The sequence below is a fragment of the Ctenopharyngodon idella genome, chromosome 13 (genome assembly GCF_019924925.1).
Source record: "Ctenopharyngodon idella isolate HZGC_01 chromosome 13, HZGC01, whole genome shotgun sequence".
In the NCBI taxonomy this organism is placed as follows: Eukaryota; Metazoa; Chordata; class Actinopteri; order Cypriniformes; family Xenocyprididae; genus Ctenopharyngodon; species Ctenopharyngodon idella.
The window spans coordinates 12,557,735-12,580,006 of NC_067232.1; the positions used below are offsets into that span (position 1 = coordinate 12,557,735).

The window sequence follows — 22,272 nt, forward strand, 5'->3', positions numbered from 1 at the left end:
GTTAATGTCACGTGTGTACATGACAATGTGTCCCCAGACACCATATTCACACCACACACGCTCACTCCGAAAGGATGTGCAGTATGTTTGCGCTCTGTATATTGTAATTAATTTGTCTGATGCGGTGCGGTCCCTCAGAGAGCAGCGGAGAGGTTCTTCTCCCCAGGTGAGGATGTAGCGGTGAGGTTTGTGGAGAGATGAAAGAACTGGGGAGATAAGAATGTTGGTTGACAGATGTGGACATGTCTTACACATTTCCCCTCAGGCAGCAGGTAGCTCTCTGCTCTCCGCAGACCTACATATGGAGCTGTTCTTCCATTGTCTCCCAGCTGCACAATATCAGCACTCAGCCAAATGATAAATGACATCTCCAAACTGTCAGTAGCTTTAGCGATGACAACTATCTCTGCTGTTCCACTGTCTTTTCTTGTCAACCCTTGCATATCTGCAGTGCTATGAGCCTCGCTATGAAAAGAAATAAACAGCCATTTTTTCTTTGTGTATTATATTGCTTGTCACTGATTATGTCCTCGGACCTTTAGCAAAACTGCAACCAAGGACATTTGCGTGGCTCAGTGATTCTATTTTTTTTTTCTTTTGAATCACTTAATATTTTAGGCCTGCATTCTGAGAAGAGAGATTATGTGGAAAAGGCTTATGAGAGGATGCATTTCTAAACGCCAGTGGAATCTATACCAGCCCTCATGGCAGAACGCCTGGCTGCTGCATTTGGCAAGTGCAGCTGCAGAAAGGAAATTAAAGTTTGGCAAGAGTGCAGTGGCTCTGCCTGTCCAAAAATCCCCAAAAACTGGAGGACAAAAAACATCTCTAGGTTTTCAATTTCATAGATGGCGTCCTAGAATCCCATTAAGCCATTGTTTGACCATTAAATTACAAATAGAGATCTGTCAGCGCAGGGTTGATTTGTCTTTTTTTGTTGCACCACCTTGGTAGCAGATGTATGACAATTTATGATTAAGAAGAGTCACGTTTGCACTCGATGTGGGACATAAATTGCACATCAAGTGTTGGGTGTTAAGAATTGAGAAGGTTAGTAAGTGGATAAATGCAGCGCACAGCTGCAGCAGTGTGATACATGAGTTATTAAAGATCATGTGCAGCCTCATTCAGATTTTACAGCAGATATTACAAAAGGTTGAATGCCTCTCGTTCTATATTGGTTGTGTCATTCTTGATGGATAGAATAATAGAGAGTGAAAGGGGAGACAAAGTGAAATTCTTCAAATTGAATGTTATTCAGAGCAATATTTTAATCCATAACTTAGCTGAAAATAGGCACCTTAACCAGTGTAACCAGGTTTGTTTGTTTTGTTTTTTTTTGTTTTTTTTTTAATCTCATTGTCAGCCTGAAGTATTTAAGTGTCCCTGCTGTATCATTTTAAAGGAATAGTTTACCAAAATTTATTTACTTATTTATTTACTTACCCTTGTGTTGCTCCAAAACTGTATGACTTTTTTGTTGTTGTTTTTTTTGTTTTTGGCAGAATGTTCACACTGCTATTTTTCAAATAATGAAAGTAAATGGTGACTGGGGCGGTAAAGCTCCCAAAAATAAAATATAGCTGCGAGTAGCAATTATCGTGGTTCAAGCGCTTAAATGCCTATAACCACATGCCTAAAAAGGTATAATGTTTTAATTAGCAAGCCTGTAACCATATATCATAGATGGAAAAAAACAATTACTGCCAATACAGGCAATTTACCATAGGAAATTTATGGTTTATAAAGCTTTTTAACGGTTGAGGTTGAGCCAAAAACCTAGGACTAGTTCTCCGAAGTTGTTTTTTTTTAAAATAATCTCCAATATTTAACGAAATATTTGGTGGACAGCGGCGGTCCTAGAGGCAAGTTGCTCAGAATGAGGAGTTCTACCATATGGTACGAATGTCATGGGCGTGCGTGAAAAATAGTGCGATACGCGACCCTTTACGCACATGAAAAATGCGAAGGCTCCACCCGGTGGCCGATTTCTTTCGAATTTCTCACAGGCTTCTAGGGACGTGAGTCAAACAAGCCCAATGAGTTTCTTTTCGATCCGTTAACCTTGTCTGACAGCTGCTCAAACTTCAGTGGCTGATGGCGGACATGTTTTTTGAGATGCGTCAATGTCCTCATAGAAATTCATGGTACCTCGTATGGAGACACTGCATGCCCATTTTCAAGTTGATCGGTGAAGTAGTTATAGCCATTTTCATGTTTTTTTTTCTGTTATAGCACCACCAAGTGGCCAGTCGCTGTGTCCTTTTTCACTTGACCACAGAATGAGCTCTTACATAGGTGCGCTAAATTTGGTGAAAATATCTCATTCCTGCATAACTATTGACAATCAGACTCCAGAGAATCTTGCTGCACTGGTTTGGTTCCAATCGGGTCAAAAACATAGGAAAAGTAGGTTTTTCAATAAATCCAAAATACCCGAAAATTTCGCTAATCCAATGCATGCCCGTTTTGAGTCAAGGATTCCAACGATATAGGACACTTGAGTCTACGCCTAACAGATTAGGAGTTATGAGCCATTTCATACTTTTGACCATTGTAGTGCCCCCGTTAGGCCAATGGGGGTGAGCCTTGGTGATGTTGTAGATGGTGTGAGTACTACCAGCCCTCAAAGTTTCAAGTCTCTACGAATTACAGTTTGATTTGCCTGATTAATTTTAGTGGTGAGTGCTGATCCTTGGAAATTTTAATGATTACAGTAGGGTTTCAGCGCTACGTGCTTGAACCCCTAAAAAAAAAATCATATTCATGGTACATTCATTAATTTGTTTGTCTTTGCCATTATTCATATAGGGCAGTACGGAATTGGGAGTAAATAATCATTTAAATTTCGCTCTGTCTGACCAGGGCCCTTAGAATCGTCCTAATCTTCCCCTCCGGAAGACACCCCTGGTTCCTCCCACAAAGATATTGTAACTTCTCATTTTGTGTTCTGTGATAGAAAGTAAGTCATGCGGGTTTGATGGTGAGTAAATGATGTTCATTTTTGGGTGAACGGTCCCTTTAAGAGATTCCAGAGGTAAAGCCTCAGTTATGTATTCTGTGTGGTAACATTGTCACCTACCGTCTCTGTCTTACATGTGGCTTTAGAGTTTTATTTACACGCTTTTGAATTGTTCCACGAAAGATCACAAGATGCTTTGAAAGAAGCTGGAGTTGCGAGTTCAAGGGGCCAAGTGCGGGCTGTGGTCTCTGCGGATCAGGGTATTCAGAGAACAAACAGAGACGTCTGCGCACCAGTCACACAGATCTCTGGGGAAAGCTCATCAATCGTGCCCTGCAAATATCAACACAGTCTTAACACTATTCTGCATCAGTGGAGGTGGCTGTTTTATCTTTGAATACATTATTCATGCAAATATATAAATATTTGATATGATTGCACTAAAAAAGGGAAATTGCTCTTTTATGAGTAGTTTTTGGAGAGATATTTGGTGTACAAGGAAGAGGGGGTGGTAGCCGGGTGATGTGAGTGTACCGCTGCTTCTCGCGTCTCTCATGGGAGTCTGGGGTAGAATTTCAAGGAAGCTTAATTGCACATAGCTCATGTAGACTATTGAAAAATTCAATAGCCTTAATGCTAAAGAGTGTGTTTAGAACATTTCAGCTTGATTTTCCTTCAGTCATTTAGCAGAGAACTATGTGTTTGCACCTCTCTTGTGAATGCAAATAATGGACACACACATGCAGACAAACCCACATGAGTACACAAAGACCCGTTTTAATGCTCGTGTGGTCTCTTTTCACAGGTCGTAAGCCGCGTGGCAGCGCAGCAGGGTTTCGACCTGGACCTCGGCTATCGGCTCCTGGCCGTGTGTGCGGCAAACCGCGACAAGTTCACTCCAAAGTCGGCAGGTGAGACCTTTTCCTCTCATGCACGGTTTCTTCTCACTCATCATTGCTTATAAAACTCAGAGACACTTTGCCTGTAATGAATCCACATTTTTCATTTAGCGATGTGACAGGAAATCTTTTAATTGCGGCATTATGCAATCACAGCGCACGGCCATGCATTAGCATCCTTTCACTCTCCTTTGTCCAACACCCACCCATCTCCTCAAGACGTCATGAGGCGATTTAACTTCTAGAGGTTGTCTTTTCCAGCCGATTTTACACATGGAGCTCTCGGCGTGCCAGAACCGCCCCCGAATAATTCATTGATAAGCCAGAGTTCACTTTCCAACAATCATCCATCAGCAGAGCAGCATCGCTTTGTAATCAGCTCTGTTTGAAATCCTGACCTTCTCAGCCAAAGCTGAGTGTCCTGTTCTTGTACATTTGTCAAAGTGAATTGCGGACGGGCATCAGCCAAACAGAGATAGATGGCCGGCAAATGCTGAGGTTGAGGTGTGTGAGTGTACTTTATTTGAGAAAGGCCTGACACGGCTCGCTGTTCAAAATGAAGATAAACTGTCCATTTGAACCATGGTTACTATGGGACACCTTGGGCTTTCAAAAAAATGTTTCTGGGTGTTTGTTTTTCCTGTTCCTCTTTTAGATAACAAAATAATTTTCTTAATCAATATTTTTGTCTTATTTAAACTGGAAAACGTTTTTTATTTAGTGTTATTTATATATTATTGCAGTATTTATTAATATTTTGAAATAGCTTTCAGTTTTAATTTTTTTTAAAAAAATTTTTTTTAATATTCCTATTTAGCTTTTTTTTTTTTATTTCAGTTTTAGTAATTTTAGTACTTCAATTTGATAATATTTTTTTAAATTTAAGTTTTTTCCATATAATATTTATATTTTATTTCATTTTTCTTTCAATTAACAAAAATAAAAACTTTAAGTTGATTTAGTTAACAATAACTACATGCTGGAAAACTTGTTTTATTGTATTTAAAAAATAATAATAATTTATATGAATTTATTTCACTTTTTAATTTATTTACCCTCAGGTTACCAGTAATTGATCTTCCCTTAATAATGTTTGGACATTTGTTCTTAAAAAAAGCAAGACAAAAATACTGATAAAGAAATGTATTTTTGCTGTGAACAGCTGTGATTGTGGCAGTATTGCTGTTAACAACACTTATGTTGCGTGAGAAATTGTGTGAGATATTTTCTGAAATATGTATCATTTACAGTGATATCTCAGACATTTCAATTCAAACAGAGACTGTATATAGCAGTGGTTGCATTCAGTACAGCTGGTGATGAAATGGCTGGAAGCAGATATGACTCAGACTTCCTCTCTGTCAGTGCATCATGGGGGCATCCATCTTACCTCTATCATAAGGGCGTCTGCTGCCCCAGACACGCAGACGACAGTGGCAGAGCTCAGACTCATAAACCCACTCTCGGTCCCTCTCATTTTCTGTCCTTCTTGATGCCACATACTCTTTCTCTCTTTATCGGTCTACATCCTTCACGCAAAAACACACAGAAAATGCAAATGGAAAAAGAGTGAGAAAGGATATGCACGTCAGGTCAGGGATTTGTCGAGAAAGTGCAGCCCCAGCGAAAACCCAGTGACAGGCAGGATGGCGACAGAGGGGCGGCCACCCGACACCACACACCGGAGTTCAGTGTGTCTGGCGCGCTTAGAGCCTTAGAGAAGCGAGACACTCCCACATTACACGATCAATGCACAATCAGGCGGCCATGGAGAGGCAGTCACCAGCTGCTGGATGAATCCGTCATGTTTTGCTGTCTCTGTGATATACAATGCAGCTGACACTTGCCTGTGAGGATGGCCAAAAGTCATCCACTTGCATTCAGAATTATGCTTTTATTTGCCTCTCGTAAAAGAATGTTAAGTACCTGTAATGGATAAACGCCAGAAGATGTCTTGTAAGATAAATGTAATTCATATATTTATGCTTTGAGTTCTTTTTAATGTTACATTTAAACAGTTATAGTGCTATAAAATGGTCAGTTGGATTCCTTTGTTTTTCGATATATGATTTTGGCAAATCAAACACACTTAAACCTCATTAGATGCTTGAAGCGTGTATTTTTATCATTTTATTTTTCATTGACAAAGGTAATGAGAACGCATTTATTGCCACTGCAAAACTAAAAAAAAACTTAATCGGTATATTTGTCTTGTTTTCCAGTAAAAATATTAATTTACTTGAAAAGCAAAATTGTGTAAAATAAGAAACATATATTTTTAATTAAATATTAATATTTTATGTTAATAAATATTAATTAAATATGTACAAAAGTTACAACACAATTTTATATAAATTGTAAATTAATAAAATTAAAAAAAATAAATTAAACATGGGGTAGGAAAAAATAGAAAAAAAGAATCATTTTATATGTAAAGAAAAATAATGACATACTATTAAATATAGTATAATAGTTTAATGTAGTATAATATATAATATAGTACAATATAAATATAGATGATACTATTATATATTTTATATAATTGTGTATTTTTTTATGATTATTATCCCATTGAAAATTAGTTTCTTATTTGAAGTGTAAACCTCATTGAATTTTGATAATGCTTAAGACAAGAAAAAAAAGTCTTAATAGCTTATGCAGTTTCATAGTAAAGTAGATGTATCTTGTTGTAAAGATGTTTACTCTATGTATTTATACTGGAAAACAATACACACATACTAATTGAGAAATGATTTTTTACCATGCACTGATAAAAGACCGATATAATCAGTGCAAAGTGATGAAAGCGTGTTTGTCATAATCACCATGTGATCTTTAGGAATGTGTCAGAGATGTCATGCGTGTGTGTGTGAATGAAGTCTAGTCTGTCAGTGCGTGCTGGTTTGTGAGTGCTGACCTCTCTGTCGGCGGGATTATCTGGTAGTATTAATCTGTGATTATGGGAATTATCTGTCCACGGTGTGTTTGCATGTGTGTTAGTGTGTGCGCTCTTATTTAGTCTGATCTTCTCTGCTTACATGCTACTGACAGACTTTTTAACCAGGCTTTGTTTGGCACCCCACTGCCAGTCCAATAAGATAATTTAGTCTAAAATCTCCCTCTTTAGAGCACACAGTTGTGTCTATACCAAGAAACGTTAAATACCTTGTCTGAGACACTTTTATTGAGCACATGTTAATTATACACAGCATCACAATTGCTTTTGATAGTATTTCAACAGTGCTGTCAGTCACAACAGTCTCCTCGCTTAGATCAAAATCGAGTTCTTCCCTCCGTATGTGTCATGCTGATATTTAATCGAGAGCAGGTTAGTTGAGAGACTGACAGCTAATGTGTTTGTCTATTAGGACATGTTTCTGACTCGCAAACCCCTATTCAGAAAGCCTGCTATTATTTAAACATTTTCTGGAAAAAAAAAAAAAGGCATCACGTTTGTGCCTGCACACAGGAGCGGAGATAGTGTGCCATTGTTCAGAATGAGATGTTGCGACAAGATAATTGCAAGGTGTGTCTCAATTTAAGTGTTTTTAAAGTCTGTTATTGAGCAGATTTGGCAGAAGAAAAATTTCAGAGCTTGTGTTACTTAAAACAAGACAAAAAAAAAATACTATATAATACAAATGCTGTTCTTTTAAACTTTATATTCATCATAGAATCCAGAAAAAAAAACATGTGACGGTTTCCACAAAAATATTGAGCAGTTTTTAGTATTCTGTTTTCAGTATTCATGATGATAAGAATTTTTTCTTGAGCAGCAATCAGCATATTGGAATGATTTCTGAAGGATCATGTGAATCTGAAGACTTGAGTAATGCTGAAAATTCAGCTTTGCCATTACAGGAATAAATAAAATTTTAAAATGATATCAAAATAGAAAACACTCAACACTAAACAATCTTATTGAGTGATGGTGCCCACATTTAATCACATTTTAGTGAGAGAACTTCCACCATATTGTTGCTTTTTATTTACAGATATAGTTGTTTGATACAGTTGCATATCAAAGTAAAGCTGACACATGTCTCTTCTCTGAGTAGCGGATGGGTAAAAATATTATGTTGGCCAATAGCCACACTGTGGGGTGAAATGAATCTCTCAACGCAATGGTGAGGAATGTTCCTGCTCTACATAGGAAGTCTGTCAGCAGCTTGTAAATCAGCCCAGCTGGAAGGCACGTCAGGAGAGCAACCAATCCGCCATGTCGAGGGTGACGGATCGCTTTCCAGCACCCAGCCGTAATTCACATGTCTTGTACACACATGGTTTACAGAGAAGACGCGAGCACAGATACACAAGAAACTCAAGCACGGGACCTCCCCTTTGGTTTGATATAACCGCAAACCCTGCTTACCTCTGTCTGCGTACAGTTCCCACTTTATACTTCAGACATCCACTGTGTCTTTGAGTTTGCAACATTGCAAGATATATCATTATTGTGTCACAGTTGGCTTTATATGAGCGTTCGTATACAGAATTAACAATCGCCAAGCAACGAATATGAATGAATGTTGGCTTTGGCTTTTTAAGCAAAATAGTTATTTGTCAGTTTGATAGTAATATTAAGAATTTTAAAGAGTTTTAAAAAATGTGTACTTTTACTTTTGATAAATGTCTTAACTGCACAAAAAACTTAATTTTAGACTTTGCTTAAATACCCTTTTCAATATATTCTTTTCTTTTCTTCTGATGTAATCACTCAGTAACAGTTCAGTTACTTCTAGTTGCTCCAAATCAGTTTTTTTTTTCATTGTAGCTCATAATCAGCAGCAATAATGCTGTATTATAGTGGACTCTTATATTGTTTATCATAAGATTGCTCATTTGTAAAATACTGAAGTTCAGAGCTAGAGAGAATGACTGGAGTGGTGTGTTTGTGTTGGTGGAGGGTTATGACTCACTGCTTTGCAGTAAAAGTTAAAGGAAGCTCAAGTTCCTGTTTGAGCCAGCTTTAGCTCTTCACCTCCTTTTTCATGTAGCCCGTAGCCTTGACATCTCTCATTTTCTCTGAGTTATTTCATCCCCTTGTAGCTTGATATTAAAGGTATCTGTCACAAGCAGCACTTCAATGCCGGCCGCGGAGACGCTGTGCACGCTGAGGTCTTGATGCTTCGTGCTTCATTGTAAGTCTTTGAGGCAACTTAATGAATTATTGCTAATTTGATGTCAGTGGAATTTATTACAGTGCTTTTTTTGCAGCGTCAAGAAAAATCCTGCTGTTGATACAGCATTTTTATTAGCAGATTAAGCGACGCTAATTCAAGGACTGAAGAACAGCTATGTATTAATTCATTAATGGACGCACACTATTGACAGCCCGGGGAAGTGCTGGATCTCTTTCTGATATTCAACACTTTTAGATGTGTGTAATTAACAGTGTTAGCAAGTGTCAAGTTAGGCACTTAGCGTTAAAAGCTAACACAGTTTCCATTAATTTCACCCTCACATGACACTCAAGAGGGCCGCCCACCAGCCCCGGGCTTAATTAGCGTGCACGGTCTGATGGATTTATACATCGGTGTCATGTGATTAACTCTCCAATGGATGGGATTCACCCGCTTTGATAGCAGTAATCGCAGGGCTGCGAACACAGCTTTAACTGAATTGATCCGAGCGTGTTGTTTGTTCTCAGTCTTTCTCTGGATGATTTGGTCACTGGCCAAGATACAGCCCATCTGCTGTGATAGGCCCCGCCCCCCTCTTTGCAAGTTTGAAATGTGAGCCGCTCTTGCTTCCCCCCCCTTCCGCCCTCTGGCAAAGTGGCCGTCGCATTGCATGGGTGTGTGTGTGTGTGAGTGTGCGCGTGCATGCGTGTGTGTTTGTGTATGTGTGAATGTGTGGCTTCCATCAGTTCCAAATGAGCGAGGGTTTTAGGCATGTGGACGTCACTTACAACACCATAAATCTGAGGTGAGAGGACATTTGCTGCTTTTTCTTCCTCTGTCTTCCTTCTTTTTTTTTTTCCTGCCCCCACGTCCCTCTCTCTTTTTCTCTCTCACTCTCTTGCTACTTCTTTTTTTTTTTTTTTTAACCCTTTTGAAACAACAGTGCTTCCTGTTCATTTTGTGGTTTTGCACTGCAGACAGTTTACAGGCTGTCATTGTGTGTGTGTGTGTCTGAAGTTTTCGAAGAGCTTAACCTGATTCCCCGTGGGCTACGTCTTGGAGCAGAGGAGCCAGGTATAGCAGGAGCCCATTAGCACAGAACTCCATCTGTGATTGGCTTTGCACTGGAAACCCAGAGACCGCCGCTGAATAATTGATGTGCATTGTGCAGTCGCTGGACAGGCGAAGAGAGGGAAAACAGAGAGAGAGCCCCAGACAATCAGACAGAGATAGACAGAAAGCTCGTAGATTTCTCACGGGTTTGTCTTTGCCTGCTGGTAAAATCCCATTTTTTTTCTGTGCAATGAGAAGACTGCGATGAAAGCCCGATCTCGACCGTTGGTAAGTCACGTGACAGCCGGAGTGCATGCAGACTAGTTGCAGGCAGGTGTACGTATGCGCAGGAACTAACTCGTAAAGAGACCTGCGCATGATCGAGTCGTAACAACTGAGTGCGTTTGACCTAGTTCCCTCTCTCCTACACGAACGCTCGCACATAGAGGGTCAGAGTGGGCTTGATTATCTCCAGGAGGAGAGCTGACCTACTTGAGGCACAGTGTTTTTGTCAGTCCTTTAGCTGTTTGACGTGAGTCTGGCGACAGCTTGGCTCCAGCCAGTTACATGGAGCAGCTCTTGCTCTTCACCGGCTACTGTTGGTGGCGAGTGCACGTTAGTTCTTTACGGGGTTGTAAATCATCGGATGGGAGGAAAGTTTTTTGCATTGCATTGGAGGTTCTGTTCTATGGGCCGTAGGGGCGATTTGAAAGGGGAATGAACGTGGGAATTTCTGAAAGTGGGGGGATGTGTGCTTGCTGTGCCCCTGTTGTTTGTATATTTAGAAAGCTGGCTTCATCTCTTGTTTCTACTGCACTGTCTGCGTCTAGGCACAATCCCTAGATATTTATAGTAAGTAGTTGTTTCTTGTAACTGCTATAGGGCGGCAGTTAAAGCGTCGTAAGGATAATATACTGCTGGAGCAAAGTCTACAGGTTCCTATGAAGTTTTGTTAAAGCTCTCGGCCTCTGAGTGCATGCTGATGGGGAAATAAACAGCAGTTTGCTGTAATGAGGATCCTGCTGTTCATGTGTGAAACTTCCTCCTCAGTGGTGAGGAGCTTTTAATAGCTCGGTGCTCTTTGCCCATGTGTCGATTGTGTTTGGTGGAATTACTTTATTTAAACATGCAGATGTTGTGCTAATGTTTTTGCATACAAATGTTTTACAAGTTTAAATTTCTTAAGCTATTTAAAACTACTCTAGTTACTCTTGAGGTTAAGAAGACAATAAGACACCTCTTTGGATTTCCATGTTTTTTAGAAAGTGTAATTTTGAGAGGAATAGTATTGGGATTTTATTTAGAATTATTTGAATGAATTATTAACTTAAAGGGGCCATATGATGCTTTTTGGGTTTCCTTTTTCCTTTAGTGTGTAATGTATCTGTTTTTGAATGTATAGGATCTGCAAAGTTACAAAGAATAAATCCCTTTGTGGGAGACTATGAGCTATCTAACAGAGAACATTGCTCCAAACCTGCCTAAAACGCCTTGATTGAAGTCCAGATATTATTTCCTCAAACATCTACGTCACAATGTGAAATATTAGCATAATGCCCGTCCAAAGGCATATACAAAGAAAGAAGACGAGGCTTATGTGAATTGTAGTGTTGTCGTCATGTCGTGGAGACGCTCTGAAAGCAAAACTTGTTTGTTAGGAATTAGAGGTTAAGATTTATTTATAAAGCTGTACAACCCAAAAGTTTGCTTGTGCACATCGCATTTTACGGAGGACCGCTTCCTAAACCTGGGAGAGCACAACACCGGCTTTTATATGAAAACTGCTTACCACTGTGAAAAGTTCTGCTCAAGTCGTGCTTAAAGTTTGGTCCGATCGATCGGCTTGATCATCCGCATTTTCACAATCCGACTCGGGCTCGAACTGTTACGATAAAAAAGACAACATTATTAACTGTTTACAACTTCTTAATGTCTTGGAAGCTGAAGCTTGCGATAATGGTAAACACTGTTACATTTTTAACACATGCTTGTAGTGTTTGGCCAATCACAATGCACTGGGTCTGCTGTCCAATCAGAGCACTCTGAGCTTTTCGGAAGGAGGGGCTGCGTAGAAATCAGTGCTTACAGACAAACTGGGAATAGAGGTACTGCAGTAATGAACAGTGTGTGAAAAGTTTTTTTTTTTTTTTTAATTTTTTTAGCATTAAAGTATGTTAACCAATTCTATTACACCAAATAAACAAAATAATGAACTTTTAAAATAGCATCACATGATCACTTTAAACGTCCTTTATGGCTGCATTTTTTAGTAAGTGGCTTAGGTAACAAAAGATGCAGGTCTAGACGGACGTGTTTGACTGTTGTGCTCACATCTTGGGTCAGCGTCTTGTGCATGACGTCTCGTGGCATTCTAAAATCGTGCCACTCAAGTTAAAATAAGATTACATTTTTTTTTTTTTTTTTTTTTTAAATAACTTTTAAAAAACACATCTCTAGACCTTGTGTGAATGGCCCCTTAAGATGATAACAAACATCACAAGTTATATTTTACAGCTTTAAAACTCTAGCATTTGTTCAACTAAGTGCAAAAAGCCAACTAGCAAATGCATTTCATGAATTTTCCACAGACCCCGATAAAGTGCCATTTCCCCAGCGCAAACATTTACTGTTGCCCATGGTTACAAAGTGGATGCATGGTAAACGTCACAAGAAGTAGGCTGTGTTAACAAACAAAACAAACCATAAACTGTCTGATTACTGTGAAGGTTTATGATAGAATAGTTTAGATTTTAAATTCTGATTGGATGAGCTGCGTTTAAAGATATTGTAAAAATACAGATAACACTGTCTATATTAATGTACTAAGTTGCTACACATTGCTTGCCAACCGTAAACAGTCTACAGTAGTCTAGTGAACTACAGTACATATATTATTAATAATATTCCTAAGTATAACTATTTATAAAACATTATCTTGTATTTTATTGCTATTGCCTCCATTTTATGGTTATGGGTAAAAATCACTGCAAGCTGATATATATCTGATGCATTTGTACTAATTCCAGAAACACACACTATTGGTAAAATTTTTGGATTCAGTGAAGTTTTTTTATTTTTAAGAAATTAATACTTTTATTCAGCAAAGAAGCATTAAATAGTTTAAATGTGACAGTAAAGACATTTATAATGTTACAAAAGATTTCTATTTCAAAAAAATTGCTGTGCTTTTGAGAAACCTGGGAACCTGATGTTTCCACACAAAAAAAACTGTTTTCAACATTGATAATGATAAGTTTCTTTAGCACCAAATCAGCGTATTAGAATGATTTCTGAAGGATCATTGATTTGAGTAATGATGCTGAAAATTCAGCTTTGCTGAATTCACAGGAATAAATTATATACATATAATTATATTTAAATAGAAAACAGTTATTTTAAATTGTTCTATTGATAAGTTTTCTGTAAAAATACAAACACACACAAAAATATGTGAATAAGGATATGAATGAACAGATAAGATTAACCATCTGTGCCTGAATTGTCTTGTCATAAGGACCTGTTTTAAAGTCCAAGAGAGAATCTCCATTAGTAATATAAAGTAGTCAGAGCCTGTAGGAAAAAATAGTGACATTTGAGTAGTGATGTTATGACTAATTTGATATTTAGATGTTTCCTCATACAGTGACAAGTGTGTTAGTCATATGAAGCATCATGAAGATTTATGCATATTTATCATAACTGTAATTAAAATGATGTGTCATGAGATATTCTGTGGTGTATTTTTGACATTTAGATTTGTAGATGTTGGAATGTCATGTTAGGATTTTAGAATCAAATTCAAAAGAATCAAACAATTTCAAATGTATCAATGTTTATTAGTAATGATATTATTGTGATGGACCAAAATCCGTATAAAACTCTTCTGAGCTTGAAAGTTCTGACAAATGTGCAAGCACCTGGAATATTTCAGCGAATTCATTGATTTTTAGATAATTTCCTCCTCTAAGATGAGAAGTCAGTATATCGCGCAGCAGACCAGAACAGAAAAAGGGTCCCGTTAAGTCCCATCAATTCAACCAGGACATCAGCTCACCCATTGATGACGTCAACTCTGCTTACTAATACTATCTTGTCTTAATATTGCTTTGCCCCCTTGAGTAAAATGTTGAATTTGAACCCTACAGAAACCACCACCTGCAGGAGATGTCAGAGTGACACAGGTACTCTTCTGTGTTCTAGCATTGTTTGGCTTGTGAAACACATCTAGTAGAGAGCTCTCTCTCTCTCTCTCTCTCTTTCTCTCTCTCTCTTCATCATCACCCTGGGCATTCATTCTGTTTCTTTTTTTTATTCATTTGTACGCAGTCACAGGAGATGAATCACGGTGACGCAGACGCTTTTGATGTGCTTCCTTTGTTGCGGGGTGTGTATGTGGGGGGTCATTGGCTTCTGACTGAGCATCCATACCTGTTTCACAGACGCATGGGCTGCACTGTCATCTCAGACTATCCCGGGATTTTCTCCCGTCATCTATTGCGCAGGCACTGTAGGTTTACAGCCCAGGTTTTTTTTCCGGACTGTGCAGCTCATTGAATAGGAATGACGTCCCATTTTGTGGTATTTTATGTTCAAAACATAGCCTTCATCCGTATGTCACTCACTTCTAGGGCTGCCCTGTGTTGTGTGCCGGTCTTTCTGTCAGCTCTTCCCTGTTTCATCGCAGTCATTCATTTCCATTTTAGCCGAATCTGTAGCGACAATGCACTGTGCCGTGTGCTTCAAAATCCTTTCCAATTCAAAAGAGCATCAAGCTGTTTCGATTCTCTCAAACAGACAGCAGAAAGTCAGCGAGCGCACATTGTGCGGATGTTACTGCACTGTAGGAAGCGCATTACATCTGTCACTGACAGAAACAGACACTGACATGTGATCGTTTATTTATGTATTCAAATGAGAAATATCAGTTTCATCTGTTCAAGCAGCTCCTCTGTGGTTGTGTTTGTGTAAATCTGTGTGAAGTGTTTTAGTCTGCAAGTATTTGACTGCTTTTCTGTGTGTGTGTTTGCTTCATTGCGTGTGTGTGTGTGTGTTGTGCTGGAGAGTGTCCTGAGTGGTTTCGTCACTCGGTGTAAGCGGTGGTCACTTTGTGGCCTGTTAGCCTCAGTTAAGAGTTAATAACTCCTACTTGTGTGTGTGTTTGTGTGTGTGTGTGTGTGTGTAGACTGCACTCAGGTTCAACTCTGGCCTTAATTAATATGTGAGCCACTCGTATGTGAGGACCTGCCCTGTGTCATTAGTTAATAGTAGTGCTCTGCTTGAGCACATGCCTGCTGTACTGCCGGCCAATGAGCACTAAGGGAAGACTCTTTTATAGACCTCACCAAGGAACAGTCACATCAGCAGTGCATTTTTACAGTTAAACCGTCCCTCTTAGCAGGCCCAGACAGCATCTTTCACTTTTTTTGGCACTGGGAGGAAATTTTGTTGAATTGATTTTTGTAAACATGGTAAAATGTATTTAGCAGAGCCTACAGTACTATGCTCATTTTGATAGCTGGAAGCATAAGCAAATAAGCAAAAATTGTTATTTACCGAACATGTAATTAGCAAGGAATGTAAAGAACTTTGTGAATGATGGTTGTTCTTTTCTGGCGGAAAGTGTAGATATGGCTCTTAAAATAATTATTTAGCTTTAAGGAATTTTGGCTCTGGGATGCAGCTTCCTTGTTATACACCTTGTGTTTTTCTTGTCTCTTCTTGTGTACCCATCACAAGTGTGCATTTTTCTGGCTTGTGTGTGGTGGCATTACACAAATCTCTCTATGAAGACTGTTGTGAAGTTCTCCTTTAAGCTGCTTACACTCACTGGAAAAGACCTGCATTAACAGATTGAAGTATTTAGGATGGATGAATTGTGGAGGAATTCGTAAAAATTAGTCTGAGGGACTAGTATTTTCAAATAAACTGATTATCTGTGACTTAAGCTACAGTTCACAATCATATTGTGTTTTCTTTTTTCGTTTTGTTGCATAAAAGACTAAATTATAGCATAACTGATCTTTTGTTATTCTAGGTATCAGTAAAAAATATATCTAACTTTATTTATAGTGTTCTCCATTACCCATGGGCAGTATTTGCTGTTGGATTCCTGTTTTATTGCTTTTATAGGTCAGGTAAGGTTATGTGATGGTCTCAGTGAGGTGAGGATGAAGGGCAGACACAGTATGGCCATGTGGACAGCAGGGTTGCCTATTTTTTACTGAGTGGTCCAGGAAGGTCAGTCGGCATGTCTGCCAATTCACTGTGGCATCGGTCTGATACTCTCACAGACTCAGATTGAGGGAGAGGGTGAGAGAAAACGTCTCTGAGGACGTTTGAAAATATGGCTTGTGAGATGAATTCCAGCCACATTTACTTTCTAGACATCCTTTTTGGGTTTGAAATCTTCCCACTTTCCAAAGCTGCAATAGTCAAATATCTAATGCATTCTGTGAATAAGAAGTGGGCACGACATAGATTGTGTAATTCTTTTAGTGAGGTTTGGCCTTTGGCAGGAAATCAGATATTTAACTTCACCAAACATTAGCTCAGTTCCAAGTCCTATTGAGCTGCCTACCTAGCATTTTGAAGCATCATGGGTTTAAAGCATCAGTGAAAGCATCTTTTTCTGCCTTCTAAGATACCTAATTTTGCCAAATTTAAGGCAAGTCCTTAAATAAATGCAATGCCACAAGCTCAATGGAAAAAATCCAACAAGGTGGACGAAATTTGAGAAATGTTAACTGTAAGTATGTTTATATTCCATTCAAAACTGAAGTTAATCGATAAAATTATATGTTAAAAAAAAAAAAAAAAAACTTTAGACATTATTGTGTGTACAGTGCATGCTTTTGCATATTGGATTTTTAGCTTAGCAACATGCTAATGTACAACTCAATGGAATCAGTAGCAAGTTGAGTCATTGTGCAGAGTGCTATTTGTATAGATGTGCTGCCTATGTAGAGTGCCCAAATCAGTCACTTATGAAGTTCCATTTCAATTAGGATGTTGTCTATGTACAATAGGTAGTAGGACAGCATGGAGGCTCACTAGGTTTTTGGAACCCTTTGATTAAACATTAAAAGTTTCTGTTTGATTTTGTCAATTTTTGACCCAATATCCTTGCCCTAACCTCCATTTACTGACATCCACTTTTTATTAGCAACATCTTAATCAAAAAAGCTCATAATTTGAGCCAGTAAAACTGGGCAAGAAATGAGAGTTTGGTCGATATGGGATTCTGGCAGAGATGAAGCAGCCAGCCTTAGAAGGAAAGATGGGCAAACATTCTTGGGGCGGCCTCAGAGGCGATTTGGGTAACCGGGGGTGACCTGGCTTCCCTACACACCGGATCATTTGGGGATTTACCCTGGTCAGTTATTCAAAGCTCACTAAACCTGCTTGAAGAGCCTCTTCTCTAGACAATGAGCAGACAGGGAGGGGGGTTGGTTTGGGTTGGTTTATGTAGTGTCTGTCTCTCTGCTCTGTTTTGCCAGAAGTCTGTAGAGCCACAGGCTGTTGTCCCCTCAGTAAGATGGTTTCTGCTGCAGTCTGGCACCTTTAGGAATGGCATAACATGGCTAGTATGAGTCACAGATCACTTAGAGTGCTGTCTTTTTAAAAGAGAGATTTTTTTTTTTTTAAACAATATTAACATTTTAAGTGTTTTATGATGACATAATGTAACCCATTCATTTGTAAACACTGATAATGTATTTGTTCTCACTCTGAAATTACTTTTTACACTGTGTTTAACAACAGTTGTTGCAGCTGTCATGTTGTGGTGATAAATGGCACACAAAGTATGCTAAGTCTCAGACTGTATTAGAATCTGGCTGGTGTAAGCAAACCTCAGTTTTAGCATCTGGCATGGCTTTCTGAGAACTGTGCTCTGTGTCGGTACTCTTCTCTTCCTGCTGGGATCACTGCCTAGTGCACACCGCTGTGAGCCAGCCCTGCCACCATAATGCCCACTGACATAGTCCCAACACACAGCCATGCCGCCGAAATGGTCATTGCCACAGACCCAGCATAGAGCTACTGTAGCCTACTGCCAATTTAACACTCAACACAACCCTTTCTGGAGCAGGTGTCTGGCAATGCGAGCAGGACTAAATGAGGGAAGGGAGACAGATGAAAGGAAAACTGAGACTGAGAGAGGCGTTTTAATACAGGGAATGAAAGAGAAATGTGATTAATGCTGATTTACTGGTGAGTAGGGATGCATGATATCATTTTTTAGAGAAACTTTTTGGTACTCGCTGCTGCTCTTTGTTAATGTTGTAATGTACATTGGGACATATGACTTGAGGACAGCATGACTGTGTTAAACAAAACATCTTCATACAAATATGAATATTCATTATATAATAAAAATAAAGGCGTGATAATGACCACTTTAATTCTAAAAATTCTATTAAAGCTCCTCTGTTTTTCTGCATATCCTGCGCCTGCGCAGTTGTCTACTTGCACAACAGGAGCTTCACGCGGCTGCAAATTAATTGTCGTTAGTCTTGAAATTTCTCCAGTCTTGAGACATTTTGTTCTGCTGCCAGTGTTTCGATATAAAGAGTATATCGTGTGTATGCTCAATATTGTTTTTTTTTCTTACTAACGCATTTTAATGAGTATATGAGTTCAATATTAGACCAAAATCAGTGCATGCCTACTGATGAGAGAGATCACGATAAAGTAAATGCTGTGCATTAATATGACAACACAGCCCCGTGGGTAGTGGTGGAGGCGATGATGTTTGCGGGAGAAATCGTGTAGCTGTATTCAGCTAGGTGAGAGAGATATTGTGCGCTGCCGGAAGGTGCCGTGTTGATTAGGTTGTTTTTCCTTGAGTTTACTGGTTGAATGGTTGAATTGTAGGCAGGAGAGCTCTAGTCTTTGTTACGTGTGGGAGGCATGCTAGGCGGGGAACATCAGTTGAAAATTGGCAGGCGGCGTCTGGCTGTAACCTGTCATATGAGCTCTAAGTTGGTCTTTTGTGAGAAAATAGCAGTTGCCAGCATGCAGAGGTAGTGATTTAGCTGGCCGATAAGCTCTCTGTAATGGCAGGGTAGAATAATTCTCATTGAAGTAGGTGGGTGATTCCAGCCTCCCGCTCCAATCCTGCTGGGACGGCTTTCACGCCTGTCGCAGAGAGGTGAGAAGCGTTCTCTTTGAAACAGACCCCTTTGATATATTTACACAAACGCGATTTTCTCACTGTAATTGTGTGTTTGAACTTGGAAGGGAAAGTGCGTCAGGTGCCGCTGGGATATTGAATAACTTAAAGCCTTTTCCTGGAAGAACTCCAGTTAGGATTCAGTAATGCATTAAGGGTCCATGAATTGTATTCTGAAATGGTTATTAATACAGGCATTAAATGACTAATGTCACACCAATACAAATGAAAATTGTCATTTTACTCAATTGCTTCAATCCTCATGTTGTTCCAAACCTGTTTGACTTTGTCTTCCTTAGACAGGGTATTAGATGTTAGGTTGGATATTCACACTGCCTATTTGCAAACATATCGCAACCAAAAAAGGCGCCATAAAGCAACAAAATATAACTTTGTGTGAGGAACTGACTGAAATTACACTCGCTATTCCCCTCCCTTCAACTCCCAAATCTCATTTGTTTTGAATATGTACATTCTACTAAACAACTCCTTTTTTGTTTCACAGAATAAATAAACTCATACAGGTTTGGATTGACATAAAGGGTGAGTAAATGATTTTTAGGTGAACTATCCCTAAAGTGCAATCTGTGGTAAATAAGACTGAGGCACGTGTGTGTGTGTTGTAGTGTTCTTCAGGAGCTTGTGTGCTCGTTTACATTCCCCCAGCAATAAAGGCGCTGGAGACAGCTGAGCAGTCTTCATAGTCATTACTGGCTGATCGATTTAGAGAGGAAAGAGCCAAGACAGACGTCTGTCTCTCTGCACCAGACTCCGAGAGAGAGAGAGAGAGAGAGAGATTCTGGACTCTTGACACCACCCTCTCTGTTCAAATAGCCATAGCAGGTTTTTTTTTTTTTTACTCATCTACTGTCTGTGAAGTAGATTTAGAGAAGAAAGAGGGGTATTGTTCCATGTATGAACTCGTCTTAGGGGAAAGAGAATATTTTATAAGGTCCCTTGCAGAATCTGTTTGATGGCAAAGGAAGACTAGAGGTGCAGCACCACTGAAACAGTTCCTGGCTTTTGTTCTTGTTCTGTCGGCGTGTGATTCAGTTTTTTAGAGAATATTTTTTCCCCTGCTTGTTCTCTATGTGCAGCTCTGAGTCATTCTATGAAACAGGCACCTTTTTCATGTTAGAATGGTGAATTTTAAAGTACATTATGATTTTAAATATTCTTTCAGACAAAGAATGTCTTTAAGAGCTAATAAATTGCATTGTACCACCTCAAATTCAAATATTATTTTGAGATATTCTGAACTTGTGACATTGGGAATGTGATGAGGTGGAACATTTCAAACAAAAAAGAACTGTTCTCCCTGCATATCCTCCTTATTATATTTACAAAAATGTTTTAGTACAATACATTTGTCATTTAATTTTAACAAATATGCTTACATTTATAAAACACTTCATAGCAGTTGTTTGTGTTTTTAGTGCACTTGATCAGATGTTGTGGACACACATGGTACTCTTGTCATGGAATGACTCAGCTAGTAGTGAGTATCTAAATAGTGTCAGTTGGAAAGTATGAGGACTGTTTGTATGAAGAGCACTTAAATGCAGCGCTACTGTTTCAGCCGTATGCAGCATGTAAAATGGATTAGACCAGAATCTGGCTACGTGCCAGCTGCTGCCATCCCGAACCGACTCCATCACCATGGTGAGAGGCTTGTTTTGTCACCCCTCTCAGGAGTAAAGTGCTGCCAGGACACATCACAGGCATGATTCACCAACCTCAGCACTGATTCTCATCTCCCATTTCTCGCTCTTTCTCTCCCCGTCCTTCATCATCCTCCCTTCACGAGAGGGGAAGACAGGTCTTCTGTAGTAGGATCACTGCTTAAAGTGCACTGCAGATGAAAAGCATATGATCCTATGAGAAGCACACTGACAAGCTATTATAGAGGATCCCAAGCATGCTTGTACCTGTACTGTGATTGTAGTGACCTCTAGTGGCAAAGACATGAACTGATTAAGATATTGCAACACTTTTGGCACCATTATAACCATTGCTTATACTGGGGGTTTGACATTTGAACAACCGCCTTACCTTAAAAATATGGAAATTCGAACATAAATGATACCTCAAATTGTGCGACTTAAGGAGAGATGTGCATGTGACAAGTGATCAGCCTTATGATTTACACTAAAACTCCTGAAAAATTCCATAGACTTGGATTAAAGGAGGAACCAGATGAGCTTGTTGGACTTGGATCACCAAGAACACCCTTGCAACCACAATGCAACACACTGAAAAAACAGTCAGAACTCTTCAAACTACATGACATCCAATCTAGAATCATGGCGATGAGTTTTGCCCCCGCTAAATAGCAATCTGAAGATAGAATAAGGAAGATTGCTGTTCAGCTAAAAGGTGATTTGTCTCTCTTCCAAAGATCCTTCCTGATCTCTCTTTCTCTTTGTTTGTCTCTTTTTCTCCAGCACTCCTGTCGTCCTGGTGCGAGGAGCTTGGACGGCTACTCTTGTTGCGACATCAAAAAAATCGTCAGAGTGATCCACAGGGCAAAGTACCCTTGCAGCCGCCAATGAACTCTATGAAGCCCTCGCTCTCACATGGGTCAGTACCCAGAGAAAACTCTGCTCTACCGCTAACCCAATGCTGACTGATGCTGTTCTAAGGACTGTTGAAAACTCACAGTAGTCTCACCCCTTCTGCTTTCTCAGAATTTCCTCTTGAAATGGAGTCCTAGTGCACTCATCCAGCAAAGAATTGTTTGTTTTTATATGGCATGTTATCTTGAAGACTAGGCTTTTCCTAGAAGCCATTGACCAAGCTTTCAATAACAGCCATGTAAACATGATGATATTACCACAAAGCTGTGCTGATTAAATTTCTTCTCTCAATGTTCCAAACAACGGCAGATAAAAACATGATAACATAACATTACTGTCTAGGTACATCAACTAGTGTTTGATAGATTGCCAGAGAAAATGTTACCGTGCTGGAGAGGGTGTGAGGGTGAGGAAATTCCCTAGCTTAGTGATGTTTTAAAGAACATTTTGTGCTCTAGGGCTGGTGATTGGCCTCTTTTGCAAACAT

At 39.3% G+C, this 22,272-nt stretch overlaps 1 protein-coding gene across 12 annotated transcripts in view; it reads left to right on the top strand.

Moving 5' to 3' along the window:
- zmiz1a (zinc finger, MIZ-type containing 1a) overlaps nucleotides 1-22,272 on the top strand; it is a 149,315-nt gene that overhangs the window by 111,446 nt on the left and 15,597 nt on the right. For 4 of the 12 annotated variants that reach the window (XM_051917624.1, XM_051917627.1, XM_051917626.1 and 1 more), the window contains 3 exons: nucleotides 3,768-3,873; nucleotides 14,183-14,218; nucleotides 21,654-21,789. In XM_051917624.1, the coding sequence (XP_051773584.1) occupies nucleotides 3,768-3,873; nucleotides 14,183-14,218; nucleotides 21,654-21,789 (278 nt within the window). Of the gene's footprint in view, nucleotides 1-3,767; nucleotides 3,874-8,836; nucleotides 9,003-9,613; nucleotides 9,790-9,832; nucleotides 10,059-14,182; nucleotides 14,219-19,714; nucleotides 19,753-21,653; nucleotides 21,790-22,272 lie in introns of those variants that run through there. The other 8 variants (XM_051917629.1, XM_051917628.1, XM_051917630.1 and 5 more) reach the window with 7 other exon arrangements.